The sequence below is a fragment of the Lepus europaeus genome, chromosome 10 (genome assembly GCF_033115175.1).
Source record: "Lepus europaeus isolate LE1 chromosome 10, mLepTim1.pri, whole genome shotgun sequence".
NCBI lineage: Eukaryota > Metazoa > Chordata > Mammalia > Lagomorpha > Leporidae > Lepus > Lepus europaeus.
The window spans coordinates 4,372,482-4,387,097 of NC_084836.1; the positions used below are offsets into that span (position 1 = coordinate 4,372,482).

General features: G+C 63.8%; 1 protein-coding gene across 1 annotated transcript in view; it reads right to left on the bottom strand.

Annotated features, from left to right (window-relative positions):
* Positions 1-1,035: 1,035 nt before the first annotated feature.
* The window catches only part of SAMM50 (SAMM50 sorting and assembly machinery component), a 31,484-nt gene continuing 17,903 nt past the window's right edge, over positions 1,036-14,616 (bottom strand). The window contains exons 11-15 of the mRNA XM_062202715.1: positions 13,321-13,391; positions 10,956-11,023; positions 6,209-6,355; positions 5,062-5,203; positions 1,036-1,194 (exon numbers count right to left, since the gene is read on the bottom strand). Of these exons, the coding sequence (XP_062058699.1) occupies positions 1,149-1,194; positions 5,062-5,203; positions 6,209-6,355; positions 10,956-11,023; positions 13,321-13,391 (474 nt within the window). The 3' untranslated portion in view covers positions 1,036-1,148. The remainder of the gene's footprint in view (positions 1,195-5,061; positions 5,204-6,208; positions 6,356-10,955; positions 11,024-13,320; positions 13,392-14,616) is intronic.

A 14,616-nucleotide genomic window follows, 5' to 3' on the forward strand; every position in this document is an offset into this window, starting at 1 on the left:
CCCACGCAGGACCGGGGAAAGTGAGTCAGATCCACGCAAGACCAGGGAGGTGGGTCAGATCCACACAGGACCGGGGAGAGCAGGTCAGACCCACATGGGACCAGGGAGGGGAGAGCGGGTCAGATCCACGCAGGACCGGGGAGGGGAGAGCGGGTCAGATCCAGGCGGGTCCGGGGAGGGGAGGGCGGGTCAGACCCACTCGGGACCAGGGAGGGCGGGTCAGACCCACAAGGGACCAGGGAGGGCTGGTCAGATCCACAAGGGACCAGGGAGAGCAGGTCAGACCCACATGGGACCAGGGAGGGGAGAGCGGGTCAGATCCAGGCAGGACCAGGGAGGGGAGAGCGGGTCAGACCCACGCAGGACTGGAGAGGAGAGAGCGGGTCAGATCCAGGCAGGACCGGAGAGGAGAGAGCGGGTCAGACCCAGGCAGGACCGGGAGGGGAGAGCGGGTCAGATCCAGGCAGGACCGGGGAGGGGAGAGCGGGTCAGACCCACGCACCCACGCAGGACCGGAGAGGAGAGAGCGGGTCAGACCTACGTGGGACCAGGGAGGGGAGAGCAGGTCAGACCCACGCAGGACCGGAGAGGAGAGAGAGCGGGTCAGATCCACGCAGGACCGGAGAGGAGAGAGCGGGTCAGACCCAGGCAGGACTGGGGAGGGGAGGGCGGGTCAGACCCACGCAGGACCGGAGAGGAGAGAGAGCAGGTCAGACCCACTCGGGACCAGGGAGGGCTGGTCAGATCCACACGGGACCAGGGAGAGCAGGTCAGACCCACATGGGACCAGGGAGGGGAGAGCGGGTCAGATCCAGGCAGGACCGGGGAAGGGAGAGCAGGTCAGACCCACGCAGGACCGGAGAGGAGAGAGAGCAGGTCAGATCCAGGCAGGACCGGGGAGGGGAGGGCGGGTCAGACCCACGCAGGACCGGAGAGGAGAGAGCGGGTCAGACCCAGGCAGGACCGGGGAGGGGAGGGCGGGTCAGACCCAGGCAGGACCAGGGAGGGGAGGGCGGGTCAGACCCACGCGGCATCTGAGCGTTTCTGTGAATTTATTGACATGGTTGCCACTGGGCTGCGGTCCGAGGGCCGCCCCGCAGTTACTCCGAGAAGGTCTGGGCCCGGGGCTGCTCCCGCAGGGGCGCCGGCTACAGGAACCTTATTCCGGCTCCAAACTGGACGCCATCGCAGATCCTGGAAAAGAAGAGGAGAGGGCAGGGAGCGCTGAGACGAGTTCCCGCAATCCGTGTTCTGCCCCGTGCTGCTTCTCACCGGCAAGACAAACGTCATCTACTTGGTTAAGGGGGAGGCGGGGGCGAGTCACAGCCTGCGGCCTGCCCCCCCCCCCCCCGCCCGCGGTTCTGCCAGTGCAGGAGCCTGCTCTCGGGGCACAGCCCCGTGCCCGCCCTGCCACCCGCAGCTGCGTTAAGGATCAGCCTGACAGAATGAAGACACGGAGACACAGCGCCCCCTACAGGTCCTTCCTCACCACTGTCATGGCCAGACGGGGAGGTGCTGGCCCAGACCCCAGGAGAGCCCCAGGGTTCAGAAGAGGCTCGGCCTGGCCACCATGCAGACCCCTCCTGCCCCGGGCAGGCAGGACAGGAGAGGGCCCGGGCTTTGACATCGTGAGGGGGATGCTCCGCGGGCGGGGTCCCCACGCAGGGCGGGTGGGGTCTGCGGACAGATCGCTGTGCCCGTTTTACCCGTGTTCAAGACACCACAGACCCTCGGGTGCTGGGGGAGCCGGGGCCCTCAGCCAACCCAGCGGTGCTGACGTCGGCAGCCTACAGGACCCCCGGTGACCCACACTGAAGACCTCAGGGCAAGACCCCAGATCCAAGCTGCACAGCGTCCGGACCCCTCGGCCGCGTTCGGGGGAGGGGTCTCTGAGGGCGACTTTACCCCGTGGGCTCAGCAAAACCAGGCCGAGAGTGAGCGCCAGACCCGCGCGGCTCTTGGCTCCCGCACCCAGGAGACGGGCGGGCGTCCCAGCAAGGCTCACGTGCTCACAGGAGCACAGCACAGGTGGACGCCTGGAGACCGCAGGATGCGGCTCAGGAAAGACGCCAGGACAGACAGCAGCCCAGTGCTACCCGGGCCACCGCGTCCCCAGACGCCTCCGAGCCGCCCCAGCACCCACGCCCGCCGCGGTCTCCCTCCACCTCAGCATGGGGTCTTCAGCAGCCCCGGGACGGGCATCTGCCCCCACCCACAGCACCTCCCGCCGGGACTCCGCACGTGCCGGGGCTCCTCTGATGGGCTCTCGCTCCGGCAGGGAGTTCAGCGGTCAGGGCGGCCAGGGGACCGGAGACCAGTGTGACTGCAGGGCAGGGGGCGGGAGGTGAGGGTGAGCAGGCCAGCCTCCCGGCCCGGCCCAGGGGCCCCTCCAGCGCCACCCTGTGTCCAGACACCACAGACTCCACCTGCTCCTGGGCTGAGGCTGCCACGCTCTTCCTGGCCGGGCCCTGCCTGTCCCACCTGACCATCGCTGGGTCTCCAGAGACCCTGCTCACACGGCAGAGTGACGTGGCGACAGCAGTGCCACAGGTCACCGGCAGCAAACGCTGAACGCTGCCCATTCCGGAAGTGCTCTGGAAGCCTGACCGCAGTGGGAGGAGCCAGCGGCTCCCCGCCGTGCGCGTGACCCCGCCTGCTGCTCGCGACATCGCGCAGAACTCCCCACATCCCCATCCTGACGACAGAACGTCACACCAGGCCACCCCTGGACACGGCGACCTCCACCCGCACGGACGCCAGGCCCACGGCTGCCCTCTCACAGTGGGAAGGCAGAGCGTGCCCACAGCCTGGGGCTAGGGGTGCCCGTGGTTCTGGCCCTGGAACATCGTAGACACCAGACCACACCACACCTCCAGAAGAAACCACACCTGGAAATTCACCTCCAAATGTAACTTTCAGGTTCAACACACAGGAGGGGGCAAAGCGGAAACTAAGTGTGGCCAAGAGCAGCCTCCGCCCTCCCAGGCTCACTGACACCTGGTGGTCACAGGCAGTACTGCATGGGGCCGGAGGCCGGAAGCACAGGACCGCCCACCCACCCCTGCTGGAGGGGTCCCCAGGGGTGGGTCCCAAGTGCAGCCAGAGGAGTGGGACTCTCTGAAACCCAGGACAATCACGGCGTGAGAGGCCCCGGCTCCAAGGCCCTCGGCACGTACACGCCTCCGGTTCAAGCAGGATGGCTAAGCAGCTCTGGTGGGATACGCGCTTCCCAGAAGGCAACACCAGAGCGCTTCGCTGCGGCTGGGGAGGCGCAGGGGGGTCTGCCGAGTGCTCTGAGCACGCCTTGCTCCAGAAACCAGGACACACGCTCGCCTCCCTGCACGGCAGACGGGGTGGCGGGAGCCGCACGGGGACCCGGAGAAGGGCTGCCCGTGTGGGCACAGCTGCAGCAGCCGCAGGACAAACCATGGCCCGGCACAGCAGGGCTGAGCCGAGGGCAGCCACACCTCAACACCGCGGAGGGCTGCTGTCGCCACCGCCCACTCTGGACAGGGACGGGAGGCCCGCAGAGGTTGAGGAGGTCTCCCGGGTGACACGGCTGGGCTCCGCGGCACACGCCTGCAGTCCGTGATTACGCCTTGATCAGCTCTGCCATGCGTGGCGGGCAGCCGGGGTGAGGGGAGGGGCCCGGGGCCCCTGCAGTGTGCGGGCAGGGCAGCGGCAAGCGGGGGCAGGGTCACCGCAGGGCTGGGGGCCGCCCGTCCGTGAAGCCCAGGACCTGGCTCGCGCAGCCGCTCTCCCAACAGCACCACCCCCGCCTCACGCGAGTGTTAGACCAGCAGAGCCCACTGCGTCACACGTGAGACAGGGCAGACTCAGCACACGCCGGCGGCCACATGGATGCAGACACGACAGGAGGGAGGCAGCACAGCCGTGACACGCAGGCTCACGGTCAGGACCGCGCGTGCCTCCCCCAATGCCCACGACGGGGCCTCACCCACAATGCACTGGAGTTTGGGGGTGGGGCTCCAGCACAGGCCCCAGGGTGGGGCTGGACCCCACCTGAGACTGGTTTGCTCTAGTCCTCTGCCCCGCCAGGACCAGTGAGACCACGTCAGGACACCCACGGGCCGGGAGGAGACCTAACACTGCGGCCACGCTGGGCGGGCTCGTCCCAGCCTCCTGCCGACAGCAGCAGCCAGCCCGGGGAGTTGTGCGAAGGTGGCCGGACCTGCCTGACACACACCGTGACGACTCTCGTCTGCACTCCTTAAAACTCACGCGTGCAGCATGCTGGCCACGCTGTACGAGACGGGACTGACACCTGCGAGCTCTGACCACAGTCGCCCTCTACAGCCACGGCTCCCAGTCATCAATTCAACAACTACACAGACCAAGGAAAACTCCAGGAAGTTCCCAACACCCCATGCACCCAGTACAGCGCCACTTTCACGAGGAGGCAATGATGTGCCGGCACCACACGGGGCACCAGCAACCGAGAGGGGCTGAAAGCGGGGACAGACGGCCCCGGGACCCAGAGCGGGGGGCAGACGGCCCCGGGACCCAGAGCAGGGGACAGATACCCTGGGACCCAGAGCGGGGGGCAGACGCCCTCGGCTGGTCTCCGCACCTGAGCGGGTGTGGATTTCAGTACCTCGCGGGGTCCTGGAACCCATCCCCAGAAGCCCAGGGACGACTGGGTTAGCACATCTTTTCTCAACGAAGCAAGTGGAGGAGAGTCGGGCGGCGGGGCCGCCTGCAGCGAGGCTCGGCAGAGCTCTCTGTGGCCACAGCAAGCCTTGGCAGCTCCGGCGTCGGGGCTGTGGTGTCAGTCAACAGACAGCGCCTCCCGCCAGCAGCTCACGAACGCCCCACCGACCCCCATCCCCACCCTCCAGGGGCTCCCGCCCCCTGGGGGACAGCAAGGCACAGGGTGAGAGGGAGGGGGATTGGTCACTTCACATTCTCTCCTCCAACCTGGAAGAAGCGCCTGCGTTTTCACTCTCCAGCTAACTGTTCCACTCTAAACTCTAAACTCTAAAGCCACGGAGACCGGGCAAGCCCAAAGTGGAGGCGGCGGCAGGCGCGGCCCAGCCGTACCTGTCCCCTCTCTGCACGCCCATGGGGATGCAGTAGTTCAGCTCCAGCCGCGCGATGTTGCCGAGCCGCAGCACGATCCCCGCACCGTAGGACCAGCGGATGCACTCGGCCAGCTTCTGGATGTGGGCTCTGGGCCCCTCCCCTGAGGAGAGAAGAGCAGGTGTCACCAGCGCCGAAGGAAGTCAGGGGCCCCGCCCACTCCCGGCCGCGCTGACTCAGCCCCTGGGCCGGCACCTTCCACCACCTGGGGAGCTCTGCTCCATGCCTGGCTCAGGGCTGTGTCAGGGAGGCCAGGCACCTTCCACCACCTGGGGAGCTCTGCTCCATGCCTGGCTCAGGGCTGTGTCAGGGAGGCCCGGCACCTTCCACCACCTGGGGAGCTCCGCTCTATGCCTGGCTCAGGGCTGTGTCAGGGAGGCCCGGCACCTCCGGCACCCCACGGAGCCCCCTGTGGCCACAATGAGGGGACAGCCAGTGCCCCCAAGGCTGTGTGTGTGGGTTACAGTCTCCACTGGGAGGGGTGAGGAGGCGGGCGCTTCCTACTACAGCGCCGAGAACTGGGGCCTCTGGGAGGGACCAGGCTACAAAGCCATCAGAGCGGCGCCCAGGGCTGGTCCGGGGTTTCACAAACAGCAAGTGAGACCAGAAGCGAGGGCCACGCACGTGCGTGCTCCCTGCCTCTCATGTGGTGCCACCTGACGTCTGCCAGCCAGAAGCCATCACCAGAGGCGGCCCCTGACCGTGGACCGGAACCAGCCGGAACCAGCCGGAACCAGCCAGAACCAGCCCCTCTTCTCCATGACTCAGCAGCGTGTGGAGCCGTTACTGGCGACAGACAGGGACTCGGGCTTGTGGACCGCGCCAGGGGCGCTGGCTGAACAGATGCTGTAGGACAGCACTGCGTGGCTGCGCTTCATTCCATGGATGACCTCCCGTGGGCCCTGCAGGTGTCGCAGCAGCGCCTCTCTAGGGAAGGCCCAGGCCCCAGACAGAAGGACAGACGCCGTCCCTGACACCGCCCGCCTGCCCAGCCTGCCACCACCCAGCCAGAAGCTGCCTGCCCCAGCCCAACGCAGTCCCTGACACCGCCCGCACGGCCGACACCACCCGCCTGCCACGCCCCCTTACCCCTGCCACGCCCCCTTACCGTAGTTGAGGTTGCAAAGGTTCCCCGCGTTGAGGAAAAAGTGGGTTCTGAAGAGTTCCCCGAAGCCGCCCTGGCCGGGCCGGAAGGGCAGCGGCGTGTACAGGTGCAGGCCGCCGGCCCAGTACGCCTCGCCCCCCAGGTAGTCGCCTGGAGCAAGAAGACAAGAGGCCCCGATGCACCCCAGGCCAGAGGGCCGCGCCCAGCCCCGGGAGCTGTGGACCTTGCGTGGGACGAGCCTTCTCCCGGTGTGACCCTGATGCCACCGAGGAGTGCGCGGCGAGCGGGCGCAGCACGGCCAGGAAGGACAGACTGGGCGACAGACCCCATCTGTGCGGGTCACCGGGCCACGCCCACCTGGCCCGAGAGCAGTGTTTCGGCAAGCGCTCAAGGCCACGACACAGGCACCAAAGTGGAGGCGCGCCTGCCGTCTCTGCAGCCAGAGCGCGACGGCCAGTGCGGCATCCACACACAGCAGCCTGTGAGTGTGCAACCACCACTGGATTTCGCGTCACTGCTGCTAACGTGGCGACGCACCACGGAGAGCACACGCCCCACTCCCGAGAATGCTCCCGCCCACTCCACTCCAACCGTGAGCAGCCGCGACACGAACACCAACCCGCACGCTGGGACCGTCTTCACAATGTCCCAGTGCCCTCTGGCACAGGCGGAGGCCTGAAGGGCGACATCCGGGCGCCTCCAGGAGCAACCTCCAGGACTGACCCTCAGCAGCTCCTTGATCCGGGACAAGTGACAGACGGACGTGGTTCCGGGACGCCGTCCCCTTCTGATGGAGGGGGCATAGCACGGCGCAGCTCTACAGGCCTCGGGCTTCCCTCTGCGCTCTGGGAATTCCTCACTCAGAGACAGAGACGCTGACGGGTCACCGCCAGGTGCTTACAAGGGCTGGGGCTGAAGCCAGGGGCCAGGAGCTCGACCCAGGTCTCCCAGTGAATCCAGCCGACCCTACAGCTCCCAGCTCCTGCGCTGGTGGCAGCTGGGCAAGGAGTCGGAGCTGAGAGTCCAGGGACCGCGGGCGGCGGAGCTGTCACCTCGCGTCCCAGTGCCTTCCCGTTCTGTGTCTCTAGAAGCACTCTCACCACAGGGAAGATGATCCGCGTCGTGGGAAGCCCTGAGCCACGCGCAGCGCCGTGGGCGATGCCCCAGAGCAGCACTGGGTGCAGCGGCGAGACAGGACAGGGGAGCACACGGCCACCCAGGTGCCGGTCACCAACGCGTGCAGAGACACCTGAACAAGTTCCAGACCAGGCTGGCGGGAGCAGGACTGGGACAGCGTCCAGAGGACAAAGCCCGAGTGCTCGGAGTGTGGTGCCCGTGCTGTGGCGCGGCAGGCTGATGGCCGCCCGCCCGCGACACCAGCGGCCCATTCGCTGCTGGCTGCGGTCCCGACTGCTCCGCTTCCCAGCCAGCCCCCTGCCCACGCACCTGGGAAAGCAGCGGGAGACGGCCACGTGCTTGGATCCCTAACCCCAGCATGGGAGAGGGGGGAGTCCTGGCTCTTGCCTTCCACTGTGGCTATCTGAGGAGTGAGCCGGCAGACGGAAGATCTCTCTCTCCCCATCTGTAACCCTTGCCTTTCACATGGACAAATAAATGCGTCTTAAAGAAGAGAGCTCTCGTGTCACGTGACAGGGGCCTCCGAAGCCTCTGACTGCGAGGAAGGAGCCGGCCTGACCGGGCTGGTGCCTCTGCTCCGAGGAGGTCCAGAGGGCAGGGGACGGGACAGTGAGGTCAGCGGCCGGTAGGTGGCCGGCGACGGGCAGCAGGGATGGCTAAGTGGAGTGGAGCGGATCTGTGGGAGGTGAGGCAACTCTGTGTGCTATCCTGAGAATACTTCAGGGTTTGTGGAAAACGGGATTCTTTTAAATAGAAAAACAGTTTGAAATCCACATGTGCAGCGCTCCTCAGAGTTCTTGGGGACGAGTGCTCGGCAGAGTGGAGGCGGCCGGGGCACCTACAGGCCGCACCGCCGTGCAGCCTGGGAGTCCGTGCCCCTCAGGTTCCTGCGTCGGCTGATGCAGCCCCTGGGGGCAGCAGGGAGGGCTCAGCACGGGGTCCCTGCAGCACACGGGAGACCGGGCGAGTCCTGGGCTCCCGGCTTCAGTCTGGCTCAGCCACGCTGGGGTGTAAGCCAGTGGATGAGAGTGCTCTGTCTCGGTCTCTGCCTTCCAAATAGGATAAATAAACATTTAAAAAATAATAAAGTTCATGAAAAATGCATATTATCAAAAAAAACTACACATGGATTTCAAAATGTGTTGCACCAAAATAGCTCCGTTCCCCACGCACCTCGGAGCACCCTCAGCGGCAAGGGCATCGTGCCCCGCCACGGCCCACAGCACGCGCACACGGGGGCCCTGGGGAGAGCCGCAGACTGGGGCTCCCACGGCACCGACCGCACGCACTTCCCACGCCCGCATCACGGGAGCTGAGCAGGTGCCCCACGACTCCCAGCGCCTTTTCAGTGGATCTAAAAGTGCTTTATAAACAAAATATCTTACAATGCAACTACAGTGCGTCAGTAAGATGAAACATGCAGCCACTTAAAATGATAAAGTGAAAGAAACGTTTAGGATTTATGCCCACGGAAACTCGGCGAGGTGCCGCGTGAGGCGGGGACTGGGCGGCACAGCGCCCTCTCTGGCGGGCGGGCGCCTGCAGGGCACTGCCTTCTCCAGTTCTGACGCCATCCTGTGCCTGCTGCGCGCTGATCTCTGTGTTGGAGCTAATTCCAGTGCTGTCAAATATGGATGCTACTGTTGTCAGATTTAAGCCAGCAAACACATGGTTTTAAAACTCAGATGTGGGGCCAGCGCTGTGGCACAGCGGGTAAGGCCGCCACCTGTGGTGCTGGCATCCTATATGGGCACTGGTTCAAGTCCCGGCTGCTCCACTTCCAATAACGCTCTCTGCTGTGGCCTGGGAAAGCAGTAGAAGATGGCCCAACTGCTTGGGCCCCTGAAGCCAATGGGAGACCCAGAAGAAGCTCCTGGCTCCTGGCTTAGGATCGGTCCAGCTCCAGCTGTTGCAGCCATTTGGGGAGGAAACCAGCAGATGGAAGAACCCCCAACTCCACCTCTACTCTCTCTGTGTAACTCTTTTCAAATAAATACATAAATCTTTAAAAAATGAAGTTAGATGTGGAGGCCTGAGCTGGGGTGCGGGGAGTTAAGCTGCCACCTACAGCACCCACATCCCACATGGGCTGCTCCATTTCTGATCCAGCTCCCTGCTGATGGCCCGGGATAACAGCAGAGGTTGGCCCAAGTGCTTGTGCCCCTGCACCTCTGCAGGAGTTCCCGATGAAGCTCCCAGTTCTGGCCTGGCCCAGCCCTGGCCGCTGTGGCCAATTGGGGAGTGAACCAGCAGATGGAAGATCTCTCTCTCTCTCTCTCTCTCTGTAATTCTTTCAAACAAACAAATAAATCCTAAACAAAATCAACACAAGGGAAACCTGGCCATGACCCTGAGGACCCAGACCTGGCCATGACCCCGAGGACTTAGACTTGGCCCTGCTGAGGACCCAGACCCGGCCCTGCTGAAAGACAACCTGGCTGTGACCCTGAGGACCCAGACCAGGTCCCTGGGTGAGGACAGACCTGGCCGTGACCCCGAGGACCCAGGCCTGGCCGTGACCCCAGGAACCCAGACTTGACCGTGACCCCGAGGACCCAGACCCAGCCCTGCTGAGGACAGACTGGCCGTGACCCCGAGGACCCAGGCCTGGCCGTGACCCCAGGAACCCAGACTTGACCATGACCCCGAGGACCCAGACCTGGCCCTGCTGAGGACAGACTGGCTGTGACCCCGAGGACCCAGACCCGGCCCTGCTGAGGACAGACTGGCCGTGACCCCGAGGACCCAGACCCAGCCCTGCTGAGGACAGACTGGCCGTGACCCCGAGGACCCAGGCCTGGCCGTGACCCCAGGAACCCAGACTTGACCGTGACCCCGAGGACACAGACCTGGCCCTGCTGAGGACAGACTGGCTGTGACCCCGAGGACCCAGACCCGGCCCTGCTGAGGACAGACTGGCCGTGACCCCGAGGACCCAGACCCGGCCCTGCTGAGGACAGACCTGGCTGTGACCCCGAGGACCCAGACCCAGCCCTGCTGAGGACAGACTGGCCGTGACCCCGAGGACCCAGGCCTGGCCGTGACCCCGAGGACCCAGACCCGGCCCTGCTGAGGACAGACTGGCTGTGACCCCGAGGACCCAGGCCTGGCCGTGACCCCAGGAACCCAGACCTGACCGTGACCCCGAGGACCCAGACCCGGCCCTGCTGAGGACAGACTGGCCGTGACCCCGAGGACCCAGACCTGACCGTGACCCCGAGGACCCAGACCCGGCCCTGCTCAGGACAGACTGGCCGTGACCCCGAGGACCCAGGCCTGGCCGTGACCCCAGGAACCCAGACCTGGCCGTGACCCCGAGGACCCAGACCTGGCCCTGCTGAGGACAGACTGGCCGTGACCCCGAGGACCCAGACCCAGCCCTGCTGAGGACAGACCCGGCTGTGACCCCGAGGACCCAGACCCAGCCGTGACCCCGAGGACCCAGACCCGGCCCTGCTCAGGACAGACTGGCCGTGACCCCGAGGACCCAGGCCTGGCCGTGACCCCAGGAACCCAGACCTGACCGTGACCCCGAGGACCCAGACCCGGCCCTGCTGAGGACAGACCTGGCCGTGACCCCGAGGACCCAGACCCGACCCTGCTCAGGACAGACCTTCGCTCTGTGGTCCGATGCTGTGCATGCTGAACCCACGGACGCTCGTCGGTCCCCCGAGGTAAAACCTGCGACAAAACGACAGGTGTCAGAGACAGCTCACCGGAAGTTCTCACGTCTGGGCTGGATGGCGGCAGCGCCAGTTAGTTACACACGACCACGGGGAACTCCATAAACCCAGCCTTCGAATCCAAACTCCTTGACGGATGCCCAGAGCTTTGGTGCTGCAGGTGACGACAGACCCTGGTGTGTGTGTGGGGGGGGGGGTGCCTGTCCACTCCAGGGCACGCGCTGTTGCTCTGAGAATCGGCAGACCGGGCTTCCGGCCGGCTCACACCGCAGCATCAAGTTAAAAGGCAGGGTACAGGAATGGAACAGTGTGGTCCCAATATGACAAGAGGAGGGAAACAGACCGACTGGAATCACTGTTTTTTTTAACGTTTTTTGCATAATTTTCAACAATGATTACTTTAATTAGGTTGTAATTTTTTAAAGGTTTTAATTTTTATTAATTCCCCTGTGTTTCTTAACGCACCGGGATGACCACACTCCTTCATATCCAAGAGCACAAGTTAGCAATAGCTCAGACGTTCCATCCACTCTAAGACACTGGGCAGCGTTTCAGGTTGTGCACGACACTGAGGAGGAATTACAACAAGGAGAGAAGCCTGCGGCATCTGCCGGGCTGTGGGGGCCCTGCTGACCGGGAGCGGCCGGGGGCTGGGCACCCGCACAGAGGGACAGGGAGCCGAGCCGTTCCTGGTTACCCCCCTCACACACAGGAGCGGCACTTGAACTTGGAAGTGTCCAATGGGCTTTTAGACTTTGAGATTTCTAAGCCACGCCTTTCTGAATACCCCATTAATACTAGAAACAAACAGGAAGCTCCCTTTTCTTCAAAATGACAAACCCTTCACGTTCTTGGCAAGAACTCCAACGACGCAGGCAGCACACAACCTGCCCAGGGCAGTGAGCCCAGCGTGCCGTGCCCAGGCCGGGGGCAGCACCTGGTGCGCGGCAGGCGCCCTGCGCAGCGCTCAACGTGCGGACACCGGTCTCGTTAGTTCTGCTAATTACGCTGCTCCTTCAGGTGCTTCTGCCAGAACGTAATCACTTCCCGGCCGGGGGGGGGGGGGGGCTGTGTGAGGCACTGTTGAATTTTTTGCTATTAATCACGTTTCTATGATGGACATCCTTGTACATAAATGCCTGCACTTATTACTTTTGTAAATTAGATTCGTTGAGGTGAAACTGTTAGGTCCCAGAGCTTATAAATTTAAAATTGTTATACTTTGAAACTGTCATCCAAAAAGGCTGAACCAGTTCAAGCTAAAATAGGAGCGGAGCTAATGCAGGGTGGAAGAGAAAGTTGCCAGCCCCCCAGGACGTGATTTGCATTTCAAAGCAACAAGCACCACCTCCCATCCTGCCAGCAGGCTGTGGGCTAAGTCTGCCGCGGAATCTTCCCTAGAGCCTAACAGGCTTTGCCAGGCTCTAAGCCCCGGTAACTCCACAAATAGGACTCCCTTCTCGGAAAACACTAGGAGCAACAAAGTATTTACAAAGTTATTCTTCAGTGTTACTTCTGAACCGCAACTGAGACTCCGTGAGAAGCAACTGAAACACAGGACAACCAGGCAGGCTGGCAGGTCCCGCGCACGACGGCAATGAGACATCTGCGGCTGCTGGCAAAGGACTCAGGACCTGAGAATGTGAGAATCTTTCCAACCTCCTGAGAAGCACACAAGACCGCACAGTGCAGCACACGGCCCAGCGGCACCCGTACGTGCACGCCACGGCTGCACCAGCGCCCAGCGGCCCCAGCGCCCACTACTCAGCAGGACCGAGTGCACCTCCTTAAATGTGTCTGTGTTTTTGTAATGTGTGTCAACTGTATTCTTTCATAAGCAAAAGGGAACAACACAAGCTTTTTAGTATAATAAAGCAACTCCTCTAACAGAAAGCACAACAAATATTAAAGATGAGAGCTTGGGTATTCTGAAATTAGCTTAAACATAAAAACTAAAATAAGCAAACTTGTTTAAAACATCTTGTGAGAGGGGCTGGCGCTGTGGCACCCCTAGGGCCCCGCATCCCATATGGGCACCGGTTCAAGTCCCGGCTGCTCCACTCCAGATCCAGCTGCGGCGGCGGATGGCCCTTACATGGGAGACCCAGACAGTTCTGGGCTCCTGGTTTCCGCCCAGACCAGCCCTGGCTGTTGCTGCCATCTGGGGAGTGAGGGAGCAGACAGAAAATCTGTTTCTCTGTAACTCTTTAGATGAATTAATAATAATAATAAAAATAAGCCTTGTGAGATGCAAAGGCAAACAGGTGCAGCTCACCCCCGCTCACTGCCACTCACCTGTCAGCGATGCTGGACGGTTTATCCCCGATGGGCACCAGCACGCCCCCCCACAGAGACGCCGAGACGACCTGTGCAGACGCAAACACACAGCTGTTTCCACTGCCTTCATCCGCAGAGAAGAGGGGCCGCACGCCGGTGCCCACGGCTGCACAGCCACCTCGGTGCCAGGCTCCAGGAGGGCACGGCTTGCGTGGCTGAAGAACGGAACTGGTCTGGTGCTGCGTGGAGACCTTTCCCACGAGCAGGTGCAGCTCCAGGCCGGCACACCGAGGTCAGCCAGCGAGGCTCCCACTCTGACCCCACAGCTCAGCCCCATGGTGGACACAGCGCCCTGGCCTGCTCAGCCTCCCCCCTCAGGATGCCCCCCACACAAGGTGTGAAGGCACAGCCGTCTCTTCCGTGCTTTCAGGGAACAGCGCCCCCTTCCTAGCCCCTCACCCCCACAGGACGCGCCCCGCCTGCCCGGTGTGCAGCAGCAGCTCCAGGGGCCTCTCCACCGCCCTCCTGCTTGCACCTGTCCCCACGCTCCTGCTCCTCGTCCGGAGTAGCAGTGACGACCACGACCTCGGACTCCTACCGAGCCCTCACGGCCGCTCCCTCCCCGGCCCCCGCCAGCCGTGGCCCCGTCACAGCCCTGGGTCCGGCTCAGGTGCTGCCTTCTAAGACACTTCTCGTGGCCCTAACCAGCACCCTCTCTTCCCACTGCATCTTTCTTCATGCCGCTTGTCACCTCTGGCCAAACGAGACAGGAGCGTCTGCAGGCCCGCAGGCCCGGCCCCCCAGATCCTGGGAGCGTCTGCCGGCCCCTCTAGATCCCGGGAGTGTCTCTGCCGGCCCCCAGGCCCAGCACCCCCTAGATCCTGGGGGCGTCTCTGCAGGCTCGCAGGCCTGTTCCCCCTAGATCCCGAGAGCATCTGCCGGCCCCTCTAGATCCCAGGAGCGTCTCTGCAGGCTCGCAGGCCCGGCCCCCCAGATCCTGGGAGCGTCTGCCGGTCCCCAGGCCCAGCACCCCCTAGATCCTGGGGGCATCTCTGCCGGCCCCCAGCCCAGCCCCCCTAGATCCTGGGGGCGTCTCTGCAGGCTCGCAGGCCTGTTCCCCCTAGATCCCGGGAGCATCTGCCGGCCCCTCTAGATCCCGGGAGCGTCTCTGCCAGCCCCCAGGCCCAGCACCCCCTAGATCCTGGGGGCGTCTCTGCAGGCCCAGAGGCCCGGCCCCCCAGATCCCGGGGAGCGTTTCTGTGGCCCCCGGCCCCGCCCCCCTAGAACCTGTGCTCCTCAGAGCAGGAAGTGTGC